The sequence below is a fragment of the Triticum dicoccoides genome, chromosome 4A (assembly GCF_002162155.2).
Source record: "Triticum dicoccoides isolate Atlit2015 ecotype Zavitan chromosome 4A, WEW_v2.0, whole genome shotgun sequence".
NCBI classification, from domain to species: domain Eukaryota; kingdom Viridiplantae; phylum Streptophyta; class Magnoliopsida; order Poales; family Poaceae; genus Triticum; species Triticum dicoccoides.
This window is the reverse complement of record NC_041386.1, coordinates 699570387-699588101: the sequence shown is the minus strand read 5'-3', so window position 1 is coordinate 699588101 and position 17715 is coordinate 699570387. Positions and strand designations below refer to the sequence as shown.

The 17715-nt window shown below is 40.7% G+C and overlaps 1 protein-coding gene and 1 pseudogene across 2 annotated transcripts; both read right to left on the bottom strand.

Annotated features, from left to right (window-relative positions):
• Positions 1-560: 560 nt before the first annotated feature.
• LOC119288004 lies at positions 561-5591 on the bottom strand. 2 transcript variants are annotated; one of them, XM_037567623.1, is made up of 9 exons: positions 5302-5591; positions 5141-5221; positions 2970-3059; positions 2666-2832; positions 1858-1927; positions 1513-1592; positions 1376-1438; positions 993-1069; positions 561-897 (listed from the first exon to the last, which is right to left on the bottom strand). In XM_037567623.1, the coding sequence occupies exons 1-9, from the start codon at positions 5572-5574 to the stop codon at positions 797-799; spliced, it is 1002 nt and encodes a 333-aa protein (XP_037423520.1). In that variant the 5' UTR covers positions 5575-5591; the 3' UTR covers positions 561-796. The 2 variants fall into 2 exon arrangements, with proteins under 2 accessions (XP_037423520.1, XP_037423521.1); XM_037567624.1 differs by lacking the exon at positions 5141-5221.
• A 5229-nt stretch (positions 5592-10820) lies between these two features.
• Positions 10821-11822, bottom strand: LOC119284133 (annotated as a pseudogene).
• Positions 11823-17715: the final 5893 nt, after the last annotated feature.

Here is a 17715-nt window from a genome sequence, read left to right as displayed (position 1 = left end):
GCCAGGTTTTATCCACACCTAATGTTAGCTCCTTTTTCTTTTTGCAATGATTGATCTTGTTTGATGTGACATTGCAAACCTCTCCTAGTTGGCGAGGTGTTGGTCTATTTATGTTCTGAAAAATCTCAGTATATATGTCTGTGGGCATGCATAGTCCTACCAAGTCGGGGAGCGTTTCACAAAGCTTACGAGAATTTAGTTTATATACCACTCCCTTCGTTCACTATTATAAGACGCTTTGGATATTTCAATATGGACTACATACAGATTGAAATGAGTGAACAAACACATTAAAACGCATCTATATATATATATATATCTGATTCAGAAGAAGTTAGAACATCTTATAATAGTGACCGATGGGAGTAGTTGCTGAAGCGAAAGTATTTCCGGTTGCACTTGTGTTGGTCAGCTAGATATACAGTCCAGTCGTCTACTTTAAAGGGTTGAGAGGTTGATTTGATTACGGTTGGATCCAAATTCAAGGGCATGTACTGCTAGGGATGGGTGAGAAATATTCAGGAGTTGACTACTCTCTATAATTCAGTTGAAGTGTGAGAGGCCACAAATACTGTTGTTCTACATTTGGACACTAATAATGCAAAAATAATTAGGCCATGTTTGACAGCAACTCTGCTCCAGGTTTGAGTTGTGCTATGTGCTGGAAGTAAACCAGATCACAAATATGCAAACAATCGGAAAAAACATCAAGTATATCTCATGCTGTTTGCAAGTACATTGAACAAAAACAATGTACCGAAGGTCACGTCAATGTCCGAGTGTCACTGCCAGTCGATTATTTCAGCTGCTTACTGAAATCTGGGAGATCAATGAGTTGGATCCTTGGTATGGCCCCTGCTTCTTCCCTCTCTTTCTGTGTGTTGTATCCCCATTTCACTGCCCAAAACGGCATCCAGCAACATCAGCTACATAGGTTAGTTTTTCGACTACGAGTTAACCACTGGGTTTAGCTAGCTAGAACCATGACTTACCCAGGTAGAGGTTCCATTTGTCCAGCGCTGGTTCTTTCATCACGTTCTTCAGAGTCGCTAGTCGGTCCTCGATGAAACTGTTAAAGCGCAACAAAGAAAAAAAAAGACACAATTGTCATTCCTTATTTTTCTTGAGCTTGAAGGTACTATTATCCATTGCATAATTTGTATATCGAACAATGATTCAGATGAGCTAACTTTTGATCCATGATATAAGAAGTCTTAGAATCAAAATAGAGACAAGTAAGTGACCCCCATAATTTACAAAGAATTGCTTCGTTTGATTATTGTGCTTATTGTAAACATAGGTTACCAAGTAGACAGAAAGAAATAAAAACAATATTATATGGTATTAAATTCAATCATACAAATGATGGACTTACTGAAGTGTTAGACCTTGGTGCTGTGGCATTTCCTGCAACTGCTGGAGAACTTTTACCTTTGGACTGAATAATGAAATCAGAGTCAGTAAGAAAATCCTTGATAAGTGAAGGAACGGCAAGAAAAAGGGCCTACTAACCCAGTGCCAAGGCCATATATCCTTTCAGAGGGAAAATCTACTCCAGCCAATTCTTTGAGTAGCGCTCCAGTAAATCTACTCTGAAAGACAATAAAAAGGTGATCAGTAGAAGATCAGCATTCTGCGTTACCTACATGGCAGCTGTGAATTAACTAAAAGCTAAACCATCACTATAAAAAAAGTCAACAAAATGATAAAAGTCTAAAGATGGTTGTTAGAACCATTTGTTGAAACAAAATGCTTGGTTGTTCATAAAACAGAAACTGAAAGTCTGAAACCATGAACCTATGACATTGAAGATCATGATAAGTTAGGTTGCACAGAAGAAAAATGTAGGAGATAGACCTGTTTTGTTGTGACTATGTAAAGTTCAGAGCTTGAAAGCTTTAATGCATCAGCCGTCCCAGGATAAAACCTGCAGCCACACATTGGTTTGTCCATGAGTTGCACAATATCCTTTGTTCGATACGTATAATAAACATGAGACACTTCAGAGACACCACGCCATTTCAACTTTTTCGGACATGTACTAGCTATAAAACTGAAAAGAGAGTGGGAAAATTGCAGATACTGCCCACTCGGAAGTGACATACAGAATTCTGATTTGTCAAGTGAAACAAAACTTTTACGTGGAGCAATAAAATCAACTTAAAATTGTAAGGCAGAATCATAGACACACGCAATATTAACACACAACAAAGCACATACGTTCTCATGGAGACACACATGCACATAAAGGGCTAGGGTGCAGACGTGGAGCCAATAATCAAGAACTATAAATGATCAATATTCTTTCCAACATATTTGAAAACCACTAATCAACATATCACATCGAGTAACACAAATTAGAAAGTCATTTACAAGTTAGTCCCATTTAGATGCAATGAGTCTTCTGCTACTATTTCTTAAACTATATTTGCATCTCTGTCTAGGAGAAATAAGGAATAGAAATACACGCTCTGTATTGCATCCATGTGGTCATGGGCCTGAGAGTGCTTTCGGAAGTTTTGAAGTATAGATCTCAACTGAGGATAAAGCACCAACCGTCAATAGTGAAAAAACAAAATGTTTAGTTAAATGCAACTCCATTTCTCTGAGTATATTGGTCAGACCAGCAAGAAAATATACACCAATTATTCCATAGATCAGTCACCTGTTAGCACCTATCCAGCCAGACAAATCATTTTCAAGCCAGTCATCCCTTACACGGCCAAAGAGATCTACAAGAGATTCCCTATCTTCTTGCCACTCATCCATGAGAGTGGGCAACAGTTTTGACCAGTTCTCCAATATATCTTGGATGCTAAGCCCATCTGCAACCTTGCAAATACCACCTTGATATAAAAATCCGATCAAGCTAGATGCCTAAAATCATTTTCTTATTCTTTTACCACCTTTGACAGGACTGATGTTATCTGGTCATGAATACAATACAGATGAAGCACTACAGAACTTACTGATGATTTTCGAACAGAGGGTATCTTGATCTCAACAAGCAACCTTACAAGCAACAGGTTCTCATATCCTGTTTCTATCACTGGACGAAGCTGAAATAGAACAAAACATCCGAAGTAATGAACTGTAAACAGTAAAATTATAAGAGGGATACTATGTTATTCGTCATGGAGCCAATATGAGAACATAGTCCTATTATGCTTCATCAGGACGAGCAGCTCAATTTATTCATAGCACCATTCTTTAAAAGCCTTATTTGAAAAAAAGAAAAAAGGTTAATTATCACTGGTGTTCTACTATCCACAGTAGTACCAGATATTTGTAGCATGTGGATTGCTCATATGTTTAGGCAACTGTGGACAAACAAGTACTCCCTGCGTTCCGATTTACTCGTCGTGGTTTTAGTTCAAATTTGAACTAAAACCACGACGAGTAAATCGGAACGGAGGGAGTACATAACAATACATTTGTAGTAGTATATATGGGTTACTTCATATAGTGGATATAGGAATCAAGGGGGCAATATTCACATTGTTTGCTTGGTCAGAAACCTAGGATGCAGTATAGTTTTCAACTTTCGTGTTCTCTGGGAAAGACAAAGTGATGAAGATTTGACACTACATTATTCTGTACCATCATCCTCTCAGGTGTGACCACCTGCTTACAACAACAACAACACAACAACAACAACAACAACAAAGCCTTTAGTCCCAAACAAGTTGGGGTAGGCTAGAGGTGAAACCCATAAGATCTCGCAACCAACTCATGGCTCCGGCACATGGATAGCAAGCTTCCACGCACCCCTGTCCATAGCTAGCTCTTTGTCGATACTCCAATCCTTCAGGTCTCTCTTAACGGACTCCTCCCATGTCAAATTCGGTCGACCCCGCCCTCTCTTGACATTCTCCGCACGCTTTAGCCGTCCGCTATGCACTGGAGCTTCTGGAGGCCTGCGCTGAATATGCCCAAACCATCTCAGACGATGTTGGACAAGCTTCTCCTCAATTGGTGCTACCCCAACTCTATCTCGTATATCATCATTCCGGACTCGATCCTTCCTCGTGTGGCCACACATCCATCTCAACATACGCATCTCCGCCACACCTAACTGTTGAACATGTCGCCTTTTAGTCGGCCAACACTCCACGCCATACAACATTGCGGGTCGAACCGCCGTCCTGTAGAACTTGCCTTTTAGCTTTTGTGGCACTCTCTTGTCACAGAGAATGCCAGAAGCTTGGCGCCACTTCATCCATCCGGCTTTGATTCGATGGTTCACATCTTCATCAATACCCCCATCCTCCTGCAACATTGATCCCAAATACCGAAAGGTGTCCTTCCGAGATACCACCTGGCCATCAAGGCTAACCTCCTCCTCCTCACACCTAGTAGTACTGAAACCGCACATCATGTACTCGGTTTTAGTTCTACTAAGCCTAAACCCTTTCGATTCCAAGGTTTGTCTCCATAACTCTAACTTCCTATTTACCCCCGTCCGACCACCTGCTTACAACAACCTTAAAATTTGTTTAGATACCAACACTGTACTTCAATGCCAGGGCTCTTAGTTACCAAAAAAATGCACCTAAATTTAACCCACTTCCGGATTTGTATCTGCACCTTGAGGAGCAGAGGACTGCACTGAAGTTACTGTAAAGCTTCCGAATAACTATGGCGGCAGGCTGATGCGCAATGGGGATTTCACTACTAAGGATGGATGGCGATGATGATTGGCGAGGACCATTGGGGAATTAGATTCTTGGTTGAATTTGCAAGCCCGAGGCAACAATAAGCTAAGTTAAACTAAGGGGCACAGTAGTTCAGGTCAGGGCACCAAAAGACGTCACAAAACCAGCAACATGAGCAAGCCGCACAGTGCTTACCGCTCCAACCCACTAACCTCAATTATCCATCACATTTTTCAGGGTAAGTGCTAGCTATTCGTTATTCGGAAGATTTATTAGTCCCCACATCTCCATAAAAGATGCCTCCAAGTAATCAACGAATTCAATTCCACAAAACCACAGCATATCTAAATGGAGCTTTGACATGCCAGTGTTAGCCAAGAACCTGTACATAGGACTGAATATATACAGACTAACTGACATACTGTACATAGGCAGCAGCTAAGTACAGTAGTGGGGAGGGGAGCAAGAGCAAAGGAGGGGCATACGGTGTGCATCTGCTCCACAATCCACTCCTCCAAGGCGGCGTCGACCTGCTCAAACACCCACGGCCACCTCACCTTGGCGGCCTGCCACGGCGCACCGGGTCAACCACATCCACGTTTAGTCAACGCAAGAAACACGGCGGAGGACGGAGTTAGGAGCGGACCTTGACGGCGGAGAGGGAGCTCTCCCCGCAGCTGTCGCAGAAGACGCCGTCGAAGTCGAGGGCGTACAGGTCGCCGCCGCCCATCGCGGCGCGCGGGGGCCTCGCCGCCCTTGCCCCGCCCCTCCCCGCTCCTCCGGGCGGCGGAACGGACCGAAGGGAGCGCGGGCGGGCGCGCCAGCCCCAGCTACCCGCGGCCGGTGAAGCCCCCGCCTGTCTCGCCGGGCCGCCGGGCGCCGGAGCTGGACACACGCCGAGAAGACCAACGGCGGCCATTGCGTCCGAGGCTGAGCAAGAAGAGGCAGTCTGGATGAGAGAGTTGGGGCTATATGGGCTTTCTGCTAGGTGGGCCAAGAAGGAACGAGGGGGAGGAAAGGAATGATGAAAAGCCCGGCGCATAGAAAAAAATATATCAGTCAGCCCTTCAGGATTCGGGCAATTCCCGAAATCACTAGTTGATAAGTACTCGTTGCAAAGATCACTCTAATTCCCTTGGTCGCGACAAGTGGTGCACATGCAGCGCGCCACTTGTCGCAACCTGAGAGTTTTCTCTTTTTTCGTAGATCTGTTTATTTAAAATGTTTTATCTCTCAAACCGTGCGTCCAAATCTCGAACCGCTTTCACCGTTGGATTCCTCGCGTCGAGATCTTCAAAACTAGATCCGATGTTGATAGGTTTTGACAAACTTTTTTTAACGAAAAAAACCAGATGAAAAAAAGGGCGAAAAACCCGGACCAGGAGCACGGGTTTTTCCCTTTTCGAAAGAGGTACGCCCGTGCCTCTCACGAAATCACAACCGTGCCTCTTACAGAAGTAAAACCATAACTCCCGCGAAAGGAAAATAAAAAGAGAAAATGTGTTTTTTTTTCATTTCCGAGGAGGCATGGCCGTGACTCTCGCGAAAGCACAACCGCGCCTCTCACGAAAGCAAAACCATAATTCTCGCGCACCTAGATAGGCCAGCCCATTTTTCTTTCTTTCCTGCTAAGAAAAGATCAGCACCAACCAGTAGACCACCTTCACGCTAGTGGCAAATATTATCTTTTTCCCTTTCTATACCGTTTCAGGTTCGCTGTGAATCAAGATTTCATTTTTCTTTTCTTTTTCCTTTCCCTCTTTCTTGTTTGTATTTTTGATTTTCCCTTCTTTCTCTGTTTCTTTTCTGTTTATTTTATCTTTTTCCAAAATGCACAATGTTTTAAAATCAACAAACTTTTTCTTCAAACGATGAACTATTTTTTTGAATTTGATGATTTTTTTCAGATTCAATTAACTATTTTCATATTCTATGGACTATTTTTTGAAATTCTATGATTTTTTTTTAAATTCGATGAACTTTTCTTCAAATTTGATGAACGCATTTCAATTTTGATGAACTTTTTTCAAATCGATGAACTTTTCTTCAGATTCAATGAACTTTTTTTTTCAAATTTGATGAACGCTTCTCAATTTCGATGAACTTTTTTTAAATCGATGAACATTTCTTCAATTTGATGAACTTTTTTCAAATTCTATGAATTGTTTTTCAAATTCGATGAACTTTTTCATATTTGATGAACTTTTTTTAGAATCGATGATTTTTTTTCAAATGTGATGTTTTTTTTCAAATTTGATGACCTTTTTTCAGATTTGATGAACTTTGTTTTCAAAGTTGATGAACTTTTTTCAAATTCGATGAACTTTTTTGAGATGCGATGTTTTTTTAATTCGATGAACTTTTTTGAGATGCGATGTTTTTTTTAGTTCGATTAACTTTTTTCAAATCCGATGAATGATTTTGAAAAAGGTGGATGAACTTTTTTGAAATAGATGAACTTTCCTTTCAAATTCGATGAACATTTTTTTAATTCACCAAAGTTTTTCTAAACATAAATGAACTATTTTTTTAAAATTTGCAAACTTGTTTCAAAATTTTATGAACTGTTTTTCATAAAAAAAAACAACTTTTCCAGATTGTTTTTGAATAATTCGCAAATCTCGTAAATAGCGCGGATATATTGGTTCTTAAGGATTCCGCGCTCCATGTAGTCACTGGCCCTTTCCTGCTGTAGTGGTTAGCAAAGCAGTGCCTTTGTTGTAGCGGCCGTGTGCGAGTCCCAGGATTCATGCGAGGTTTACTAGCCAAGGGCTAGTTGTCTCAAAAAAAACCAAACCTAGCCAAGGGCTAGTTTTTACACGGTCACTACAGGTTTTTCATTTTAAATGCATGTAATCTTATTCCACACGAGAACCTATAGGTACCATGCTTTGGATAAAGATCTAAATAAATCACAAAATAACTCGTAAAACTAATAAATACAGTGAAAAATCTCTCTGATGCATCTTTTCTCTGGTAAATTTTTGTGAAGTCCAAATTCTCCCAAGGCTCCAACAAAGACATTGCAATTAGACCAGAGTAGCAACACCGACAATCATACTGTATGAACTTGAATAATAGTAAAAGATTTCAGGAATACTCCGCAAAAAATGTTTTAGAGAGCAACCGAACCATTCCCCCCCTCACAACATCAAAACAAAGGATGGAGGCAACGGGAACCAAGTAGATTTCATCAGTGGCTGCGCTGCTTCCATCTTCGGCAAATGCTAACTTGTTTCCTTAGACCAATTTTTACAATCAAGACTTGCTAGGTGTGGGAGTTAGTCGCGGCCGCCACCAAGAGCTCCTATTTGTTGATTATGTAAGTGTTGAATAGCGAGCAAAACACTCACACATGGGCCAATATGGCCCGGTCCAATATAACTCGCTCGATTAGGTGTCGTTTGCAAGTAAAAAAAAATCATGCAATAAATAGTTGCTCGCATCGGGCATGCTTTCTTGGCAGATAAAAAATAGTAAAAATCAACGAACAAATTTTCATGACTTGAAAAATGCATGTGAAGGGTGTTTTGACACCATCAAGTTTGTGTGTGCTTTGTTGCATACAACATGCAACATGTTGTAGTGACTCTGACTGTCTACTTCAGATGTTGGTTCATGTTGCAGTAGTTTTTTGGGCTGCTAGAAGCACCGATCTCCATGTTGCGTACTTGAGATGTGTTTCCCCATTGATTTTGTATCAACTAGTACGAATATGTTGCATGCAATAGTTTTTTTTTTGTTACATGGACGTTTCAAAATGTTGCGACACTATTAGCATGTTTTCTCGGTCCACATGTGAGAATGCTGCAACAATGTTCCAAACACAAAAATGCTTCTTGTGCATATGATTTCTTTTGGTTGCGACAATTGGTTCTCTCAAATATAGACTTAATTCATAACCAATGGCTAGGGAGGTGGCCGATCTGGGGCTTGGCCCGTCCAGCCGACGGCTAGCACTTCTGATAAAATAAACAAGAAAAGTAAATGGTGAACGCTCTGTTTCTAGACACATGAACCCGAAGGATGAGGCCCATCCCCGACAACCAACCGCGCAAGCTCTATGTTGTGATTATGCTCGCCGATATTATGTTGAAGTTATCTCCTTGAGTTACTTGCTACAAACAATTATTATTTTTTACCTACCTCACACGTCGTGCATGTATCGATGAGTGCTAACTCCTAACTATGTCCATGCCGATTCTTTTTGCCACCGTTCTTACTAAGAAAAATAGAGCTCGCTTTGGTGGCTAACTCTCCTCTACCCCTTTCTTGTACTATAAAATATACACCACGCTATTTAACCATTAGTTTTATTATTTTTACTATGACAAAAAGGTTAGTATTTTTTAGTTAAAATTTTGTTATAATTACCAGGATATGTGTGTTATAGTTATACCAACATTGTTAATGTGAACTTACCAGGCTACTCACGCTGAAGTTATCATGCTACTCACGCTGAAGTTACCATGCTACTCATGCTATAGTTATCAGACTGCTAGTGCTGAAGTTACCGTGCTTCTTGTAGTACTGGGTGATAACTTTCAACCTAAAACACCATCCAAATGTTGCAAAAAGTTCACTTTTTCATGCCCCGGAAACTTCTGTGTAAACAATATTCTAACTTAATTATGCATCGCAGGCGTGGTAATTTACGTAGCCCGAACATAGTAAGTTTGAACCCCAAAAAGTCATTGGAGCACACCAGCATGGGATGTAGTTCCAAAGATCTCGTTGCAATAGATTTAATGATGAAAACATATTTTGAATCGGACTAACGGTTTGAACTAAAAATATTTTGAATTTCCATAATGGGCGAGATTTTGTCCTCTAAAAATATTCTGAATTTCCATAATGGGCGAGAATCGAATATAACATTGGATTTCTTCCTCTAATGCATGCATGCGTGTGCATGTGGGAGAAGATTAGAAGAACCATTTTTTATGTCCCGGTGACTTCTACGTAGACACTAATGTAAGTTATCGCACACGTCATAACTTACATAGCACATGCGTGATAACTTTGGACCCTAAAATAATAGTCAGAATATACCAAAATGGGATCTAGTTTCAAAGATTTTGTCGTGGTGGATTTAATGGTGAAAATGAATTTTAAATCTGACTGACGATTTGAGCTACAAATTGTATTTTCTTGAAATTGAAAAGAATCTAAGCAGACATCATCAATTTTGTCTTTTCAACATGGGGCGGGAGAGGAAGTGTCCGCACATTTCTCTAAAAAAGGGAACAGTAGCCTGTTGGTACGGTCCTAGAATAAACAGGGAATAAAATAAAGCTATAAAATGGTGAAGAGAAAGAAATATGCTAGTCAGCCATGTCTATTAGTTACAAACTTTTATTAATGTAGACATATATTTCATTGATATTTTACAAATCTTCTATTAATATTGTTTGCAAAGTGTCCCTCATGCTACAGATCATCTATTAATTACGAGACAACATCTTTCTCTCTCAAGTTTTACTTTGCCACACGTCATGAATACTTACTTGTTATCTCTTATAGATAGCAGATGTTGCACATGCACATTCACATTGCCCAATAATCGCCGAATAGGGTATAGACACTCAAGCATGCAAGAGGTATACTGCCCAAATTTGTGTTACCTATAGTGACCGGTAACTAGGAACATATTTTTTTCCTCAAAACCAACTTTATAGGAAGGCGTTGACATGATGATACTCTCCGTTCAGAAAATCCCTACAAAATATGATGCCTTACTCTGCCAATGCAAGGTCAGTAAGGTTAGTAGAAATATAGATTGGTGATGTACCACCATCATACATTTTCTCTGGGAATAACTAGATTACATGAAATATGAAACAAATAATATTTTTTGGAGCATGAAAGTATACCTTTTTGACATTTTTTAGAAGAAACTTTGGTGAGATGCGGTGAGATCTTAATCTAGTTGGAAGTGGAATCACACATATTTCATCTATAGAATGACCTACTAGCACCAATGAACTCTTATACTAGTTGCAGTGGATCATTTTAAAATTGACTTAATAAGGAAAGGACCATATACATGGTCACACCCTAAGAAGGATTAATGCGAAACATATAACCCCAAGACCAATTTGGGGGTTGGGTGAGGGGGTGGGTATTGTCGCATTCCATCTTTATTTGGTATATCACTCTAGCTCATTACGTGTAGCTTAAAATGTGAGGCACATCTTCAACCTTGAGAGGCTTTATAATGCAATCCCCTGCTCCTCCATCCAAGCACCTAAATACAAAAAAATCCTATATTAATTTGAGGATTGTTATAAAAAAACATTTAACTAGCACGATGCTTGATAGTTTTCATTTACTCACTTGATGATTCTTTCAGGGATGACATCTGTGCATATAATGACCACTGGAATGTTCTTAAGTCTAGGTGATTCCCGAGTGCAGAAAATAGAGTTGGTTACTTATTATTAATGTTACATAGTATAGGCATCAGAGTAAATAGAACAACAACACCGTAAATTATGATCTGACAAAGACTATAATTCCCTAAAAAGGACGTACCTTCACTACCTTAACAAAATCATAACCAGACATATCTGGCATGCTGTAGTTCGTGAAAATTAAGTCCACATCATGTTCCTTTACCCGAAGTTCTTGATATGCAATATGTCAAGTATAGTAAAGCACACACACAATGACTTAAACGAAGTGCATATATGCTAGTAAACAATATTGGCGTACCTCATCCAAGTATTTCAAGGCCTGCATGGCTCCTTCCAAAATAGCCACTAAAGGTGATAGAACATCAACACACTTAGGGACATGTAAACAAAGATGGAGCGTAGGAAAAAACATGGCATTCATATGATATTATCTCTTCTATATGAAGTTGTTCAGTAACATGTAAATTTTCCTATTTACTTCATAGTTCAAGCTGCTCCTAATAGGCATCCAAACAAAATTGATGCTTTCGTATCCAAGGTAATGTTGTATCAAACATTCTCAATTGGCAAAAAAAATGTATATATTAAACTATAGGTACGGAAATATATTGTTAACTGTGCAATGATTCTGAAAATTCATAATAACCAAAATACCTCGAATGTTGAACTAGATTAGGACCGTTGCTGCAATAATTAAGGCGATCAGTATGGGATCATCCACGACGAGAACATGGGGACTTTTTATGGCCATGACCCCAACCACACAAGTCTTTGTGTTACTAAACTTTGATATAGTGTGGTTTTGGATGATTGAAGGCGGAATGGACTTGTTTATATAGCAATTTCTAGCCAACTAACTTGATCCAAAAGATAGGGAACTAGCAATGTCCTTAAGACAGAGAGCCATTAGCAATAGCTAGATATGGCAATCATATCTTACAACAGAACAAGAAAAATATATCAGCGATTACTATCCAAATCTTCGTGTCATATCTTGCATGCGACAAGTGAATATAGCTATCATTTTTTTCATGTATCACATCCAATTTTAAGAATCTCCTCTTTGTTGGCCAGTGCAACATAGTAACTCGCAAATTGTGGCTCATGGTATGGACAAATGTCCACGAGGGGCTCACAACAATGTAGACATGTTTATATAGCAATTCGTGGTTGCCTAATGGTTTCCTTTAAGGTAGATATCAATGTAGACATGTTTTATGTCTTTGTGCCTCTACTTCCAGGAATTTTGGAATGCATGAGAATAAAAATAAACAGGCCTAGATTATTAATATTAATGTTTCAAAGTACTTAGAGGCATGACAATAAATATTAAATAACAATTGTGCAAGGACAAATTAAGTAATATCCTCAAAGTGATACATCTTCACTTCCCTAAGAAAATCATTGACAATCATATGCAACATGTGGTAAAAAGTTAAAAATCAAATCGATGTCATGTCCCTATAACTAAAGTTCACGATATGAAATATGTAAAATATAGTAAACAACCACAATAACTTAATGAAGTGCAGCTGTTCTAATAAACGATATTCACACACCTCATCTAATAATTTTAGGGCTTGCATGGGACCTTCCACACTAGTACTAAAGATGACAAAGGTACATACTTAGGCAATGTAAAGAAATTTGGATCATAGAAAAATAACATGACATGCGTCTGATTATCTCATCTATATAAATTTGTTAAATAATATTTTAATATTTCCTACTTACTAGATAGTTCAAGGTGCTGCAGGTATACATAAGAGCATATTGTTTCTTGCAAGGTACTATCGTATAAACATCCTACATTGGCAAAAAAAAAAACAGATCCTAGGAACAATAAGTTAACAGAATGTTTTTGGAAATTCGTAATAACCACAATACCTCAAATATTGAAATAGTTTAGGACCTTCACTGCAACAAGACGATCAAGACGGGGGTCATCCATGACTAGAGCATGGGGAATTTAAATGGTCATAACACTAAATATGAAAAAGCATCAGCACAATTAGGGGCATTTAAATAATTTTGGAGCATATGAAAATAACATAACTTCATATGCAATTATGAATTCTATATATAGCTAGTTAATAACATGTTCCTATTACTATATAGCTCACGGTGCTCCGAGAATGGCGTTTTGGCTCCTGTGAGCGCGCACTCCCACGTGGATAGTAAACAAAAATATATATAGTAAATGTTTTAAAAAAATCTGAAATTTTTGGAGATGTTCGTGTTAGTGTCACAATCATCCTTGAAAATTTTCATGCGAAACGGAGCAGCGGTGTATCGCTGGTGGAAAAAAAATTAGGGTGACATATTGTGGGTAACATTCGGTGTTTTTTTGCACATGCCAAAATGTTTAATCTTTTTGCCTAAAAATTTGTCTGTGACAAAGAACACATAGCATTTTTGTTGGATTTTTTTTGACATTTCAAAAAACATTTTCACGTGCAAGAGCGCACGCTCCCGGGAGCACCAACGGATTTCCGACGGTGCTCCTGGTTACCATAAGAATATAAGTGTTGGTATCATCTCTGAGGTACAATTGTATCAACATTGTATATTGTTGAATGTACGTTGTCTACTGTACATGTATAGGACTAGGGTCTTGTATTTATACCGTTTATCTCCTCTCCCCCTCCTGTATATTTGCATATCTTGGGAGACAAGTAGAGGCCGGTCCAGCCTGTACCTATATATGTGCATCATGCACACAATCAATGAATTATCGATGCATGCAGTCCTTTCTTTCCAAGTAACATATATTGGTAAGAAAATTGTATATATCAAACAGTCATAGCAAATTGCACAATGATTCTCACAACTCATAATAACGACACTAGCTCGAACCCTTGAAATAGTTTACGACTGTCGTTGCAACTAGGACGTTAGCACCAGAATCATCCATGACTAGAACGTGGAGACTTCCAATGCCCATGACGCAAACCGCACAAGTCATCCATGTTTCTACACTTTGATACAGGGTGGTTTCTATGACACTATTGGACCGCTGAGAGCTACAAAAGGCTATTGCTTATATAGCAATCTGCGGCTAGCTAATGGCATCCCTAAGGTAGAGAGCTAGCGGCATCATTAAGGTAGAGAACTAGAAAAGAATAACAGGATACTACTGTCATGGTTTACAAAGACGACAAGCAATATAATAGTGAGCAGTAGCCATATCTTCATGTAATATTTGGCATGCGATGAGAGAAAATATATTGTATGTGACATGCGAGTATATCTTGCGTATTGGCACCTATTAAATTTGAACATACAATTCACCTCTTTCTTGTCAGTGTATTATAGCAGCCGACATATTGTGGCCCTTGGTAGAGAACTAAAGCTGGACATAGATGTCATGTCAAGCAAATATATCAGTGAGAAGTAGTCACATCTTCATGTCGTAACTTGCATATGGCAAGCAGATATATCTTGCATATTGGCACGCATCTAGTCTGAACTCCCCTCTCTGGGACTAGGCAACATATCAACTCCCAATTTTGGGCCCATGATATAGACCAATGCCAACGACGAACTTATGCTATAGACACAAGTCAAATCTAAGTTTTATAAAACACTAGTCAAATCTGACCATTGTATTTCACATCACAAGAAATGTTCAGATCTTAAAAAGGGCATTATCACAGCTAGACCTCCAACTGTGACTCACACTACGGACACTTAAACCAACAATTTTATTCAACGAGTCTATACCTCTATATCTATTACCTAATAATAAAAGGAGGAAGATTTCTTAGTTCTCCATCCGTCACCCCATTATATCAGTTAATTTTTATGTCAACATAAAGATTAACCAGTGAGATTTAAAAGGAACGCTTCATCCAATTTTTCTCCACGTCCCGCGCATCACCCATGAGGCGGCCCCTCTACCTCTAGATTGCGTTGCTTCGCTCGCACCCAAAGTTGGATGACTCGCGGCCCCGATATGCCACCCTAGCCATCGGCCATCGCACCAACGCCGGCCGGCCCGTCGCATCGCTTCCTCATGTCCCCGTGCCGGTAGGATCCTCTATTCCTCTTACCTTCACCCCCTCCTCCCCAGGTGCGGCAAGCTCGGCAACCCAAGCCGTGACGGCGATATGGTGCCAGCGCTGGCTAACGAGCCTGTAGCTCGCACCCGGCGTGCTGCTGCCGACCTAATGGACAGCGTGCACCGCGGCCTCACTCTCCTTACTGAACTGGTATGTTGTTTAACTGAAACTCTCGAACAGAAGTGCAGCTATCTTCAGGTAGTTTAACCTATCCTCAACGCGTACGACGTGGCCTTATTCGCCTCTTGCCAGCGTACGACGTCGCCTTATTCTCCTATTGCCGGATCGGCAAGGCTCACAAAGGATAGGTTGCACCCCATCCCGCCTTTAAGGTGCCCATCCGGCCTCCCCTAGCTCCGCCACTCCGGCTGTCCCTCTTGAGCCGCCGCCTGGAGCAGAGCTTCGCCGCCGACCTGCCAGGTAGCTCCTTCTTCTCTCTACTCTCCCCCCTCCATCCGTCATCTTCCTTTTCTCTCTCCCGGATTCCCCTCCTGTGCATGGCCGGCGGCAGAATCAATGAGCACGTACAAAGGATAAACCGTCGGTGTCGCATTTTTCTGCTCATCGTCGTTCAAGGGTTCATGGTAAGATGGGGCACCGTGTCTTCTCTAACTCCTTCTGATCTGCTGATCTCAAGAGAATAAGAGGGGCAGAGATCTAAAGGTGTCATGCTTCGATTTGATTTCTTACACGAGGAAGGGAATGCCGTCGTTGATGCACGTGTTTGCACATTTTAAATGGATTGCTAGGTTAAATCGTATAGCATTGAAAGATCATAGTTTTTCTTTTTCTTTTTGAAAAGGAAGAAGACCACCGGCCTCTGCATCTGTACGATGCATGTAGCCACTTTATTAATTATGCACAAAAAACCCTACAAAGTAATACAACAGTAAGACTGAAGCCATCGTCTAGCCAACATATGTCGCTACTCCTATCCAGTTGATGAAGAGATGCTGATAGTCTCGACCGAACACTACTAGAGAAAACCCGTAGTAGCGCTTGAAATGTGCATAGCAGTAGCGCTGGGTCCAGCGCTACTGCTAGCGCGCTACAGCTAAGTTGTAGTAGTAGCGCTTTTATAGGCAGCGCTACTGGTAAATATTGTTGGCAGTAGGGCTTCCAGGACCAGCGCTACTGATAAACCTTTGTAGCGCTTGTCCACATGAAGCGCTGCTGCTAAGCCAGCGCTACTGCTAGGTTCTCTCCTGCGCTACTGCTAATGTTCCTGCTTTCAAAGATTTGCACCCTCTACGTATTTGTGATGTATTTATACAGGCTCTATACAATAGTTTCATCAGATCATACTAAACATACACTATTCTCATCATATCATAGACATACAGTAGTCTCGTCATACCATCATCATCACCATCATTCAACACAAATATCATCACATCTCGAAAATAGCGATACACAAGTGCGATCATGTCATGTCTCGAAGAAATGCAACTGCATGGTCATGGCGCGCACACAAGTTTCATCATCTCTATCTAAACCATGATGTAGACGAGAAGAGCGATCAGCATGACCAAGAGCGCGACTATGTAGTACTGGCGGTCCCGCCCCTGCTCATGCTGTAGTGTCCACCTCAAGTAACTACTTTCCGCTTCGGCTCTGCTGTCGAACCCTCTGTGGCTAGCACCCGGGTACCTGTGCACCTGGGCCTGAGCGGCTGGCCAGTGGTCGTAGACTCCTGGAACCCTCCCAACCTACACGGCGTAGTAGTCCTTCGCCATCTCTGATCTATGTACCTGCATCGTGAGTTGATGAATTGAACGATAATATGCAACATAATGTACTTAAGAAAACAAGGAGGCATAATTAGAAAAATACAAGCAACCAATAGTAAACATAAATTACGAAGTTCCTCATACCCAAACTAATTAACTAGAGCAATCTACGCTAGTTCAGGACCACGGTTTAGTTATTACATCACATAGTTTCGCCGTGCATAAATTCAAAGTTTTGCCATAGAAAGACAGTAGTGACACATTGTCATCAACAATCAGTCCTCCATGTCGGCGGTCCAATCTTCATAGTCAGGGAGGAAGCACCCGAGCTTCTTGAAAGGCTTCAGGTCCAGACGCTGAGCGAGTAGCAGTGCTCGGACATCTTCCCGCGTGATTGGCCCATGGTAGAACATCCATGTTGGTTCCAGGACCTGCTTCATGATCACTTGGGCAAGTTCACACTATACGTGATAAAACTCAACTCTGATTCGATGATCAGGAGTCGTTCCTATGCTTGTGGCCCAGCTGACAATCTCGGCATCGTTGGCAGTAGGTGACATGCAAAGGCGTTGATTATCCCTTCTGTACTCGAGCAGGTGATGCATGAGGTAGAATCCGTCAGCCATACTGGTGTGTGGTTGCTGGATGCAGCAGAAGTCGGTCTTATGACCGAAAGCCGGCCCGCGATTACTGTACTTTTTCACCTTGATATATCCACCAGACAGGCTGAAGGTTAACAGGGCACTATCGAGAACACTCTTTATGTGCTTGTAATCCTTTTTCCTGAGGTTCTTCGATGAGTCCAAGTACATCGCATGGGAGTATTCCGGGGACAAATCGATGAGGACGCCCC

Bases quoted from the DNA above. Each gene is read 5' to 3' on its own strand.
- LOC119288004 (XM_037567623.1), bottom strand. From the start codon at position 5,574: ATGGCCGCCGTTGGTCTTCTCGGCGTGTGTCCAGCTCCGGCGCCCGGC. The intron at 3,060-5,140 runs GTATGCCCCTCC...GTTCTATTTCAG, and splicing joins TTGTGGAGCAGATGCACACC to CTTCGTCCAGTGATAGAAAC. The intron at 898-992 runs GTAAGTCATGGT...CGTTTTGGGCAG, and splicing joins CAAATGGAACCTCTACCTGG to TGAAATGGGGATACAACACA.